This window comes from Tiliqua scincoides, chromosome 3, assembly GCF_035046505.1.
Source record: "Tiliqua scincoides isolate rTilSci1 chromosome 3, rTilSci1.hap2, whole genome shotgun sequence".
NCBI classification, from domain to species: Eukaryota; Metazoa; Chordata; class Lepidosauria; order Squamata; family Scincidae; genus Tiliqua; species Tiliqua scincoides.
This window is the reverse complement of record NC_089823.1, coordinates 181,637,121-181,651,417: the sequence shown is the minus strand read 5'-3', so window position 1 is coordinate 181,651,417 and position 14,297 is coordinate 181,637,121. Positions and strand designations below refer to the sequence as shown.

General features: G+C 41.6%; 1 protein-coding gene across 19 annotated transcripts in view; it reads left to right on the top strand.

Annotated features, from left to right (window-relative positions):
• TCF7L2 (transcription factor 7 like 2) overlaps nt 1–14,297 on the top strand; it is a 262,031-nt gene that overhangs the window by 227,017 nt on the left and 20,717 nt on the right. For 7 of the 19 annotated variants that reach the window (XM_066622309.1, XM_066622322.1, XM_066622312.1 and 4 more), the window contains exons 8-10: nt 8,080–8,205; nt 10,589–10,748; nt 12,055–12,162. In XM_066622309.1, the coding sequence (XP_066478406.1) occupies nt 8,080–8,205; nt 10,589–10,748; nt 12,055–12,162 (394 nt within the window). Of the gene's footprint in view, nt 1–8,064; nt 8,206–10,588; nt 10,749–12,054; nt 12,175–14,297 lie in introns of all 19 variants that reach the window. The other 12 variants (XM_066622306.1, XM_066622310.1, XM_066622304.1 and 9 more) reach the window with 3 other exon arrangements.

Sequence of the window (14,297 nt, the reverse complement as noted above, 5' to 3'; positions counted from 1 at the left end):
ATATTGAAATGCACTATTTTGGGATTGCATTTCTTTTAATTTCTTACTAGCTGGGGGGACACACACACACACACACACTGTAATCACTGATACTGAAAAGGTAGGAGATTATGCAATTACAGGTTTTGCTTTTCTCTATGGCTCTTATTTAAAGCAGAGATCTTTACAGTGAAAGGAGGCTGTAGATTTTATTGTGCAATCAGACTTGGAAGGAAGGGTACTGTGTTTTCTTCTCATTCCCAAGCTCAAACATTTTTAGTGAACTTAACCCCCCCCCCCCCAATCCTTTAAATGTTTAGAAATATATATTTTCTCTCCCTGGCCCAACCTCCAATTAATTCCAGCTAATTTTTCAAGGACTGCTAGTTTTATTTACAAACTGCTTGGCAGCACTATGTTTAAGTAATCACTAATTGCTCCTAATGATAGTTTTATTCTCTGTTCATCTGATTTTCAGTCTAGGTAATTAAATCGGTGGAGGTTTAGACTTTCCTGATGGGCTGAAACAGCTAATCCATTTTGATGATGGCACATAATTAAATTAGCATGCATTACATAGCAAGGTTCCACATCCCCCCTCATCTCCCCCTCCCTGAACCTTTCCAGTCCCTGCAGTTAATACGTGAAGGTTAGATTACAGAGGAGGAAGAACTTGAGCAAGCAAAAACAAAACTTCTGGGCTAATAGGTATCTCCAATGATGATACCTATTAGATATACCAATGATATACCTATTAGATATATCATCATACCAATGATGATACCAATGTAGATATCTACAGCATGAGAAAGCAAAAGAGACAAATTCCACTTAGGCAAATAAAAAAACCAAAATCCCTAATGTTAATCTTTCTGTTTGCATTGCACACATGTGGAAAACATACTGAGAGAGGGCATGGGAAGAGAAACTAGGTTTGTCTTAATTATTATTAGTAAGGCTGTTCTATTTATTTATTTAGTTTTTCACATGGGGCAGGAGAGAGAGAGAGAGACTGAGGGAGAGAAAAGGAATATGAAATATTCCTCAGATAAGCCTTTATGAAAGGTATCTAGTTAAAAAGGGTATACAGCAAATTAAATACATTATTGTGGTAATGGGATGATAGAAGTACAAGTCTATTATTGCAGTTATAGGAATTGTATGCTCCTTGCCCTGTTCTAGCAGATCCTTTGATATTCATTCTATTCAGCAGCAGGGCCAGGACTTCTCAGAATTAAGTGATGGGTCATTATACTTTAAACACCATGGAGAAGCCTAGATTGGCAATTAAACAGCACTTGCTGACACTCGCTTGTGCCACTCTGTGACCCCCTTTAGATTGAGATGTTGGAGCTTGGGGCCCTCAGCCTGCTAAATTGGTAGCAGGCACTTCTCCTGACGAGGGCTAGCTCTGAAATCTGCCGGCTTCAAAGGGAGTAAGATCATGTATAAACCATAATGTGGGTGCACCGTGGCTCAAAAAAAAAAAAAAAGGAAAAAAAGAAAAGGAAAAAAAATAAGAAGAAAAAAAATAAGGCAGGAATAGATGAAATGTTACAAGTGCAAGGGGAAAATGAGAGAATAATGACAAATCTAATGCAGCTCAAAGCAGAATTTTTGCATGGAAAAAATGCATCCCACTGCTTGTGCATAAAATCAAGGCAGGCAGATGACATCCAGTTAACAGAAACATGTCAACAGTGAAGTAAAGTGAGAGTGAGTAAGAGAGAAGCCCCTGAGACAGCTAGGAACAAAAAATTAGTTGTCCTTAACAAGTTACGACTCATCATTATATTCTGGCTTGGAGCCATAAAAGCAGACAGGGGTATATAATGAGCTGCTTAGAATTTTTTGGGTGTTTATTGCAATTCATGGAATACTTGTCTGCAAAAAGGAATTTTTTAGTCAAAGAAGGTGTGTGTGTGTCCTTTATATAACACAGTGTGGTGTGCAAATACAGACAAACAAACACACAGAGTAGGCATGTAGCATTAAAAAAACACAACCCATATGTGCACAGAAGCATTTGCATGTGCTCACTCATTTGACGCATTTAACAGGCAAAATATGTGTTTGAGTTTTATTTCACGAGTGACATTTTCTGCATTGCAATATAAACATACAAGTGGTGTGGTTATAAGTTTTTGTTCACATGCATTTTTTTTACTTTGCTAAATACTGTACCCTCTCATATTATCAAACATGCATCACCCTATAGTTCTCAAAGGTTTATGCTTGTTGTACCTCAACATGCAGGAGTGCAGGTTATGTGGCTTATATGATCATGCCCTGTTGAGTTGAATAATATAGAAGGGATTGTTAATATTTCATAATTTTTAACTGTGTGCTTTCTCTGTAAATCTGCATTTAAATAATATGGGAGATTGCAGGTCCTCACGCACACACACACATACCTGTAAAGCTGCAATTCACTTTTTTAAAAGTGTATTTTGGGACCATTCCATTTTTTCACACCTCTGTGTTGTTGAACCTATATGTCTTTCCTTTTCTTTTATGCTTTGCCATGCCTCAAAAGCCTCACAAATGTAATTACCACTTTTTTTTTTTTACAACCAAACATAAAATAAAATTTTGGAAATGCAACCGTGTTAGTTATCTTCAGCAATTGTATGAGCCCCCCACCCACTCAAAGACCTAACATACTTAGATTTTTGTATGGCAGTTACTCCTTTGTCAGATACAGGTGTAAAACCCAGAAGTCTAAGAAAATACTTATTCCACTGCCCCTTCTGGACATATTCCTGGTTTTTGCTCTTCCTCCAAGCATTCTGCTGAAATTTAATTTCAGAAAAAGTAGTTCTGAGTAGTTTTTCTTCTAGACCAGTGGTTCTCACACATTTAGCACCGGGGCCCACTTTTTAGAATGAGAATCTGTCGGGACCCACCAGAAGTGATGTCATGACTGGAGTGATATCATCAAGCAGGAACACTTTTACCAATCCTAGGCTGCAATCCTACCCACACTTACCCAGGAGTCCGTTCTATTTACTATCGTTGTTGAAAGAATATACATAGTAGCTTGTTAAAAGTACAAGTCTGTAACATTTCCCCAAATGCAGTCACATAGCATGGGAGCATCAAGTCTAATATATTAAAAATAAAATATTGAAATGAATGGGGACCCACCTGAAATTGGCTTGCAACCCACCTAGTGAGTCTTGACCTACAGTTTGAGAAACACTGTTCTAGACCTTGCATCAGTAGCTTAGCCAGAGGGGTGCGGGCACAGTTAGTATAGCAGGTGCCGTAACACGCCGTGTAAGTGGCCCCTTCCGCTTGCTGTCAGAGTCATTTGGGTCAGCGACGGCAACATGTCGCCATCTCTGCCCTGAGTTGCTCCTATGGTGAGTGGGAGGACCAGCCTACATGGCATGTTGTGGTGGCGCCTGCTGTATTGACCACACCCGTCCCCGGCTACTCTACCGCCTTTCATGTATAGTGGCTCTTTATAGGATGAATTTCATTTATGATATGGTTAACTTGTATGTGTAATGGTTTTACCATGAACTTGTCCTGATACAGAGTTTGCAGGGAAAAGATTATTATAAACCTAAATACTAATAATAATAGTAAAAAACGCTAGTTTTTATGTGATATCTCTGATGTGGGGAAAATTAAGTTTTCCACTCTGAGGAAGCTCCTTTACGCAGCTTTGCATATGAAAATGATAGTAAGTCACCCAATGAGGGTTTTTTCAGCATCAAAAATAATGTTAAATTGGCCCTGAGAAAACGGGGGGTCTTAAGCCCATATATGATTTCTTAGGACACTAGTATGATGGGTTTCTTACTTTACTCCTTCATGCACATACATACCCTCTTTTCTTTGTCCTTGCCACCATTTTGTAAGCTTTTGGTACAAATTCCACACTGCATGCTTTGCTTCTCCTCCACAGTAATTCGTAAGACTCATTTGCAATCTTGTCATTAAAGTGAAGCTTTCCTTCTTATCTCTTCCCAAAAGAAAGCTCACTGATATTGTACCCTGCACAAACACAAGCTTTTCCACCCCCAAAATTGTTTTCTAGGATTTTTGATAACAAGCAGTTTCACCCCACTATGTTTTCCCCCAAGTTCCATGCTGCTTTTATTTAGTCATGGCTGCTGAAGTGATATGATGAGCTAAGTAGTCAAAAAAACCTCTTGTAAAAGGAGTTTGTGTTCTAGCATAGCTAGTATGTTCGGCCAATGTGTTATGGGAAAGTGCTGGGTTAAAAGAGATTATAGAATTAGAACTCAGCACCCATTAATTTGAAGGGCAAGGTGAGCTAGCATCGCGGGCATGAATCCTCCCTTCCTTTCTTCTTGTTTCAGCCTATCCTGCCTACTTTAGGCTCTCTCGCCCTCTAATCTCCTCCCACCCCATTTGCTCCACACCTGTGTGAGGAGGGAGAAGGAGTGAGAATGTAGATGCACTATCCCCATATACTGACTCTTTCTTGGCCCATGCCTTGAGTAAACATAAGAAGCTGCTGAAGAATGGGTGAGAGTATTGTCTACACCAGGTGGCTGTGGCTTTCAGACTGGAATCTTGCCTTGCCCTACAGGGAAATGCCAGGGATTGAACCTGGAACTTTCTGCATGCAAACCTGACACCTCAACTACTAAGGCATAGCCATGCCAGAGCAGTGCTCTGAAACCAATGCAGGCTTTGTAAGAGAGAGTCACCAGGCGCTGATCATGTAGCATCATAACTAACTCCTGGAGACTGCATTCCTTGACCCAGGAGCTATTTTTCCTTTCCTCTGCCCTGTTGGTTGGAGTTCATGTATTTTATTCTGTGTCACTTGATAGGATCCTATATAAGACTGAGGCAGGGTCAGGTTCCCCTCTCCCACCTCTGTGTTGCAGCTTGTATGCTTTTTCCAATTAGGACTGTGTGAGGACTGCCAAAAACCAAGCATACCCTTGCCTGCATAGCTTTACCACTTCACTGGCATATGGCTTCCTTGGTTTCTATATTTTGGTTAAGCTTAGAATTGGCAAAGAGACAAAACTTGGGCTTTTATGTGTGCAGTGATATATGCAGGGTGGCGGGCACTCTCCCTTGTGCTTTGTTCTCGGTCTTCCACCCCTTGCTTTTTGCTTCATTTCTGGAACTTACTTCTTCCTCCAATCTCTTGTTCTCATTTCCATAACCCTCCCTGTCACTTGAATTCCAATACCTCAGTTAGCAGACTTCTCTTAAAGCCCAATCCTATCTCACGCTACTCCAAAGCATGCAGCCATGCCAACAAAGTGTGCACTGCATACTATGGGGGGTCACTTGAATTCCAATACCTCAGTTAGCAGACTTCTCTTAAAGCCCAATCCTATCTCACGCTACTCCAAAGCATGCAGCCATGCCAACAAAGTGTGCACTGCATACTATGGGGGGTGACCCTGTGAGAGATAAGTAAAAACCTATACCTCCAGGTAGGTCACCTGATCATTTATGGGTCCCCTTGGACCCATGCCAGCTATTTTTCTCATGCAAGTTCAAGGAGAGAAAGAGGTGTGTCCAAGTAGGGGGTAGCATCCCTCATGCCAGTGCTGCCAGGGTCCATTCCTTCCAGCTTCTGAACTGCCCCCTGCCCTCTGTCTCCACCACAAACTACCCATAGCCCATCAGCCACCTTACCTGTTCTGGCATGGGCTGGGTCCATAAGTGGTGGGCATGCAGAGCTGCCCATCATTTATGCCAGCGCTCCAGTGCACTAGCAGTGGCAAGCCATTTACAGTAGCTCTGTGGCATTTACACCAGCAGAGTGCGAGTTCCATTCATGTAAACAGCCCATAAGACTGGGCTCACTTGCCATGTGATCTAAACAGGTATAGCAGTTACAGCCTAGTCCTATCTGCATGGTACACTGGTGGTTCCTGGGGTCCATGGCAGTCTCTCCATCAGTTTGCAGACAACTGCAACTGATGCAAAGGACGGAAGGCACACCAGCAGTGGTGCCATAGAGTCATGGTGGTGGTAGATTGGGGCAGGGGCCAGGCCAGGAGTAGATTTGGGGCACGATGGAGTGAATCTTGACAGCAGTGGATGTTGGCGTATCTTGGCAGTAGTAGAATCAGGTGGATGCTGTTTCCTGTACCCCTGTCCCAGCCTGGATATGCCCCCTTTAGCCAAACTGACCTACATCAGCAAAAGAGCTTTGTGAACTTTTTGTTGAAAAGCGATATATAAATACTGATGATGATGATGATGATTAAAAGATCTGAGTAGGCCCATAGGGGATTATGGAGTAGCTGAAGAGGTAGGTAACATTATTCTTTACTTACCCACAAGATAAAGCAGTCACTGCTTCAATGGCCCTGCCCTGTGCAGGCTGGCCCAGAATAGAATTGCTCCCTTAAATTTATTTCCTTAGGTTGTTGCCACCTTTTTTAAAGAGGTTGGTCCATTCTCACACCCAATTATCCAAGTATGACAACCATGTCATACCAAGCAACCAAGTGTGACCAAATGATGTAAGGTCTAGTCAGCCTTGGACCCAGGTAAAAGAAAAATGAATGGGAATGTGGCAGCTATCTATCCTCCCACTCCAACATGCTCTGTGGCCATGTCCATGCTCCTGCTTTCACCATGGCTAGCACTTCCTTGTTGAGACAAGTGCTTAACCTGGTGAGGCTTTATCCCAACAGTCTAGAATTCTGACCAGCCTAGGTTCTAAAAGATAGGAAGGAAGTCTCTCTGGCTTGAGTCCTTTCCTCTGAAGACTATACTGAACATGGGGAAAGCAGGGAGTGGCTAGTGGGAAGTTTCTCCCCCCCCCCCCCCGATCCAGGTTCAGGTTGGATGCCTGATTAGGATTACATTGTGATGAAAATGGACAGACTACTTTGTTTAGCTGTTTTAGCACACACACCCCCAACACAAATTCTCTCTCCACTTCTCTGTTAAGAGTATACGCTTCATTAAGATTGAAAGAGCACCATCAGCTGTAATTTGCTGTTAGTTTGAATACTTTTAAACACCATTAAGTATAGTTCAGTGAATTGTTCTACCTTAGAAAATGTGTTTCCTCATTCTTGTTTAGCAAATGACCATGGCACATCACTCAATATATATGATGCTGGAGGTTAGGGCCATAGGTTCTGTGCATCCCTTGCGGTATGAGGCATCCCACATTTCCTGTTTAAAACTCTTCTGCTTTGTCTCTTTACTTCTGTAAAGTCCCTCTTTCTCATACCCTTCAGTATTTGTACAGAAGGTGGTATTTGGGCCTGAATATACTCATGTCTGATAGCTTCAAAAAACATCCTGCATTATGATTATTTAAAAGCATATTTTTTTCCTCAGATGTTTCCAAAATCTACTTTTAAACCTAATGCCTTGAATCAGTTTAAAGTCCAATTCCACTGAGGAATTATAGGGCTGAGGTTAACAAACAAAGGGCGCAATCCTAACCCCTTATGTCAGTGCTTTCCAGCACTGGCATAGCGGTGCCAGTGGGACATGTGCTGCATCCTGCAGTTGGGTGTCACTCACGGAGGCCTCCTCCAAGTAAGGGAATGTTTTGTTCCCTTACCTTAGAGCTGCATTGCCCTTGTGTCAGTGCTGGAAAGCACTGACATAAGGGGTTAGCATTGCGCCCAAAAACTCCAAGATGTCCTTATGCCGCATAAAACATAGCTATTAAGATGCAAAGTTGCACATAAACCATGGTTCCATTGCTAATACTCATCTGCAAATCAGCCATCCTTTAATCTGATCTGAGGTTCAAGTTAGAGATGCAAACCCCCAGATGTTGGTCCCCCATGATTTGCTATGACTAAGGCCTATGGTTTGCATTCAGGTTGCAGTGCTGCATACTCATTGGGTTTCCATCGAAGCTCATGAGTGAATTTGTTATTATTTTAAAGATATGAAAAGTCCTACGGTCTCCTGTCAGTAGTGATAATGAATGGTTGATTGACTTTTCAGAATAGTAGAATAAGATGTTTGATTTATTGCTAATTGTACCTGCCAATGCTTGTCTAGGTTTTGTGTACTTGTTATATATATTTTTTTTGTTTTTGTTATATGTGTGTAACACCCCTCCCCATTCATTCATCATTATTCTGACGATTTACACAGCTTTCTCTCCTCTAGGTTCCCTCCACACATGGTCCCTCCACATCATAGTTTACATACAACTGGGATCCCTCATCCAGCCATAGTCACCCCAACAGTCAAACAGGAATCTTCCCAGAACGATGTCGGCTCACTCCATAGCTCGTAAGTTTTTTACATTCACATCTCTTCTACAAACTTTAATACTTAAAATTGGATATAAATATTTACATGCATATATTGATAAACAGTATTAATGCACAATGTAGGATTTGGTTGTCGAGTTTTATTGTAGATTAGGGGTTCCTTTGTACCTGTGTTGTAGAAGTCATGACAGGTTTTTCGGGCTTGCTTACTCAAAACACTCCAATCTTCCATTTCAAATCAAGGGACCAGGAGGAAGAGCAATGGAGGCAAGCAGTGGTAGGCGTCCTTGCCATTCTCTCCTGCCTCATTTGGCTTCATGGGTAGGCTGGCTTTACTGCTAGTGTGCCAGACAACCCTTAATTCCCTTAATTCCCAAATAATTCTGATTATATTCAATGTCCGTGATCCTAAATAAGGGCCCAATCCTATCTTAATTATCCAGCACCGGTGCAGCTGCAATGCAGCCATGAGGTAAGAGAACAAATGTTCCCATACCTTGAGGAGGTCACTGTGACTTCCTACCCATCTTAAGATTTAGTGCATGCCCCATTGGCACAGCAGCACTGGCACTGGGAAATTGGATAGGCTTGGGCCCTAAATCTCTTGGTTCCAGTAAGATTTATACATAAGTATTGCCCCCAAGAATCCAAATAAATAATATAGTATTAATAAAGATTAAAACATACAGGTTGCATTTTAGACAGTGATCATAACTTTATTCATCAGGATTACATTTAAGCATATCAACACGTCAGATGTGTTTCCTTATATCCAGATTCTCTGTGAAGCTGGACATACTGTGTCCAGACATACTGTGTTAAACTGGTCACTTAGGAGTCATTGTAATTGACTCATCCATTTTTGTCAAAGCACATAGAGTTCCATGCTGCAAAGAAAAATCTAGGGATATCAGTTGCTTTTATGCTTGATTTGTGGGGTTCCCAGAGGCATCAGACATGCCACTGTTGGCAACAGGATACTGGACTAGATAGACTCTTGTTTCAATCTGGTAAGGCTCTTCGTGTGTTTATGACAGACTTTCTTGTACACAGAACCCTCTTAAAAGAGCCTGACAGGCAGACCTTTCACTTCCCACTTTCGTTCTAGGGGCATGAGAGACGCCCAGCTGGGACAGGATAAAGGTGCATATAATCCAGCATTCTGTTTCTGACAGTGGCCTATGGGAAGCCAATGAACAGGAGAGAAATGCATACTTCTCTCCCACCATTGCTCGCCTGCAGCTGGTAATTCAGAGGCATACCACTGCTGAAAACAGACAAAACCAGAAATAGCACATAGCCATCATGACTAGTAGCCTTTAATAGACTTGTCCTCCATGAATTTGTCCAATCCCCCATCACAGTCACCCAAACTAGTGACCATTCCCATAAAGGAATTGGCAATGAATTCCACAAACCATTTATGTGCAGTATGAAGAAGTATCTTCTTCTGTTAGTTCCAAATCTCCCATTCATTTTCAATAAATGATCTATGGTTCTAGTACTGAGAAAGAGAAAAGCTTCTTTTTATCCTCTCTGCGCCATGCATCGTTTTATGTTTCAGTCATGGCTTCCCTTAATAATCTTTTTTCCAGGCTAAAATTCCCAAATGCTGTAGCCTTAGCTCTTTAGGGAGATATTCCAGCCCTATGGTCATTTTGGTTGTCCTCTTTTGCATGACTTCCAGCTCAGTAATATCTTCTTGAGTTGTGGTGATTAGAACTAGACACAATTTCCAAATGTAGTTACATCATATTTATGTAGGGGTAATATCCTATTAGCAGTCATTCTTGGTCCCTTTCCTAATTACCCCTAGCATGGAATTTGCTTTCTTCACTGCTGCTGCACTCTAGGTCAACATTTTCATTGAGCCAGTGACTTGATTTGTCACTGTCTGCTTATACCCAATCAGTTTATATGTAAAGTTGGGTTTTTTTGCCTGATGGGCAGGCCAGTCCTGTCCCCAGTGGCAATGCCGGGTGCAGCGACACAAAAGCGGCTACTGCTGCATCCAGCAGCACCACTGGGGCCGCCAGAGGTCTCCTTGGAGGGATGAAATTCCCTTCCCCTGGGGAAAGCCTCAAACCCCACAATGGGGCTTTTCAAGTCTGCTCCAGCTTGAAAAGCTGTTTTGCTGGTGCGGTCTTGACATCCTCCATGTCGGGTTTTGCAGCCCAACATGGAGGATAGGATACGGCGGAGCAGGGCACCACCAGTCCCGCCCCCTTTCTGTCCCGGTTCCCTTACCCTGAGAATGCTTCTGTCAGCCCAGTGAGTCTACCAGTATGTGTCCCCTACTTCTGGACATTGTTTAAATTGAGAGTGGGATAATTGCACAGAAGGATTTGGAATGGATAATTTTTTTCACAAGTTCTTTCTGTCTATTCATGTCAACCATATAGAAAACATCAGGACTCCAAAAAAGAAGAGGAGAAAAAGAAGCCACACATAAAGAAACCTCTTAATGCATTTATGTTGTATATGAAGGAAATGAGAGCAAAAGTTGTAGCAGAATGCACATTGAAAGAAAGTGCAGCCATCAATCAAATCCTTGGGCGAAGGGTAGGTAACTAGACAGGGTATGTATGTTTGTTGACCTATGGATGGGACAGTGAACATGGCATGCCACCCACAAAGCTACTGTATATGAGATTAAGGATGTTTAGCTGCCCAGTGGAACTTGAACTCAGAGCAGCTGTCCACACAATGCTGCAGCAAAAGGTACTGCTGAAACTTACTTGGGTCTCAGTGAATACATGGGAATAAAGGTATTGTTTTCTCCATAGGCATGTGCATTTCTGCAGCATAATCATAACAAGTACCTGTTAGCACATTTTTCCCGCTTGATGTACAATCCTTCCATGTGATACAATTCCCTTTTAATCTCCCCCCTGCCCCATTCTGGTGTTCTCAAATCTCATAGTATGCCTTTTGCTCTACCTATTTCATCTCTACTTTTTCTGAATAATGCACATGTCTCTTTAGCCATTTAATAAGAACTGTACCCTAAAGATGGCTTCTTTGGTTTACTCATATCCCACTCTTATTCATTGGAGCTGAGGGCATATAAGATTCTCTCTCTTCTCCACCTAATTTTATCTTCACAACAATCTTGTGAGGTAGATTAGGCTAAAAGATACTTACTGGCCCAAGGTGAATATGACATTATAGCATGATTATTATTGCGGTATTCTATTTGCCACACTCTTTTTCCAGGAATTCTTGAGTTTGGAAAATGTAAGAATTTCAGTTTCCTTGTGCATAAGAAAGAAAGACTTCCTGCGTAACAATAATAATTTTTTTAGCTTGTAGCAGAAAACAATTTTGTTGTTGTTATGCATCTAGCAAAATGTGCTGTGCCTTACAGCTAGGTTGTGACTGAACATAGCTCCATATTTTGGGGCCTAAGGCCAGCAATGAAACTTTGGTTTACTGGACCTCTAGCAAATGAGTGTGTAATTTGTGGACAAGGGTTGTCCAGGCTTGCCTTAGAGGCCTTCACAATGTGTTCTTGTGGGGGAAGTTGTGCCAGAGTGACAAGTGAGATAGGAAGAGTAGTGTTACATATTGTATGGACATTTCCTGCACAAGTCTCATTTGAATGGATTTTGATTAAGCGAGACCAGTGCTCGGAAGATTATACCTTTTCTTTTTAAAGCTGAGTGAGCATAACCGATGTGCTGAATCTCGGCTGAGTTGACCTGAATAAAAATGAAGAATTATTACTTACAAAGTACTTGGCTTCTTCAAGTTCACCTGACACCTGGCTGCAGTTTTCTGCTGTTTGAAAGGAAACTATATATTGTACACACACCACATTACTGACGTACTGTTGTGCTTGTGGTTGTCTTCTGTTTTCTCTCTTCAGTGGCATGCGTTATCCAGAGAAGAACAAGCGAAATATTATGAACTAGCCAGAAAGGAACGACAGCTCCACATGCAGCTTTACCCCGGCTGGTCCGCACGGGATAACTATGTAGGTGGCTATGTAGGTGGAATTTTTTTCAGTAGTAGAGCTTGTAGACAAGTACTGGTGTAATCTGCTGACGTACGCCCACACACGGAAGACAAGCACTACCAATCCGGTAATTGTAGCGGATGTTTTGGTTTTGTTGCCAACCCAATTGGATACAATTAGCACCCCCTCCGCTTAGAGGAGGGTCCCTTTCTGGGGATAGTAAAGGACATATTAAAAGATTACAACTGAGGTGTGTCTGTAGAGCTCTGCGGGAACAAAAATCTTGCAGTGTGTCTCCTTGCAGGACCCCTGCTTTTGTGCAGTTTACAAAAAACTAAAATAAAATGACAGTTCCCTCTCTATTTTCACCCTCATCTCCTTCCCCGACCCCCCAAATTAGTGCCTTGTTGCATACCTGTGTGAGAGTATAGTGGAAAGTGGAAGAATGGCTTACCCTAGCTTCAGAGAAGGACTGGCAAAGACTTGTTGGAAGTCTTGCTCTCAAGTGGGGCTAAATAAATTATTCCACCCTCTACTGTTTTATATTATTCTTCATTGTACTATTGTCTGTCATGGTCACAATTTTTTTTAAAAAAAATGCTTTTATTGATGAGTTTTTTTAACCATATAGCTTGGGTGCTGCTGTTTTGTGAGCTGTGCATGAGATGTTCTCATTTGCTACAAGTTTCTTTTTGGAGATCCTGAATGCAGCTGTTTGGTTTCAGAGATCAATGCACTAATCCCGCCAGTGTAAAGCAGCCTTCTGCATGCATAAGCAGCCTTCTGCATGTTTTGCCAATGCAGATATATAGTGAATAAGCATTGCACATTTAATGTTCATTTGATCCCCATAGAAGTGGCTAGATGCCTCCTTTGATATAAAGGGGATGTACAACTGCATCTGGAGGCACTTGTTGATATGCATGAGTAGTTGACCATGACTACACTGGAACTGAAATCCTGTAGCAACTAAGTGATGGTAACATGTACTTTCAGGGAGAAGCTATAGCTCATTGGGAGGTATTTCCAAGATTACAGATTTGTGCTTGGTATAAACTGGTGAACTCTATAAGGCTTCCTCAACACAATTAACTAACGACTGAAATGATCAGGGAAATCCTCAAAGAGAGCTTAGATGTCTTGGCTGCAATTATACCTATTGCAAAATCTCAAGTGGATGTTTTGGAGGAAAAAGCCCATTTTATTTATTTATTTATTTAAAAACTTGGTCATCCTGCTTATATCATCAAGAATCTAAATTTTGTTTAACAAAATTGACCCCTAAAATAAAGAGAACCAGCATCAATGTTAATGAAATACATTTGCAAGAAAAGAAAGAAACATGGCAACCCAGGCAAATTGGGCTCGCTAAATGCCTGCTTAAACCAAGTTTTCTTGCAAAGAGGAACTTCCAGGCAGCTGGTTCTACTAACAGCCATAATTGATAATGGTCCAATTTGTAGTTCTTAAGTTCAGTATCTATACGAATTGTGCCAAAGTTGGAATGCAGGTGCCATGTTACTCATCCCTATGTTACGAGTTGCACTTCTGAAATTCCCTCTTCAGTGGTTTTGTAAAAGGGATGGGAGCCTGGCCTTCTTTGCATCTCCCTACTGTCACCCCTGTCAACCTTGCTCATTTCTTCCTTTAGCGTGTGAACAGGTTTTTACAAAGGTCTACATTTGCCCATCTATAGATTACGTAACCTGTATGCTTATATAACTGCGTCAATCTGCCTATTAAGCAAGATAAGCTTACATAGATTTGTTAGCAAACAGTATTTTTAAGAATTACAATTACTGAAGCTCTGTAAAGATGATCTGTTTCAAAGCCTGTAATTAACCCATCATCTAAAAGTTGTAACATAATAATTTCCAAGTCATCCCCCCTTTTCCTTCCAACTGACCTCCCATTTCTCCCCTTGCTTTTAAATGCAACAGTAAATATTTAAAGTAAAAGCTTGCTTAAGCCATTTCTCTCCAATGTTGCATATATGCAACCGGGACCAAATGTGTACACCTGTGGGCCAGACAAAAATGGTTTAACTGGCACTTCATTAACTGGCTTAAAGTGGTGGGCAGAATAGCTAGTTAATCAAGTTTCCTGCTTTACGAAGTATCGGTTAGGAAACTTCCTGCCACTCCCTCACCAGA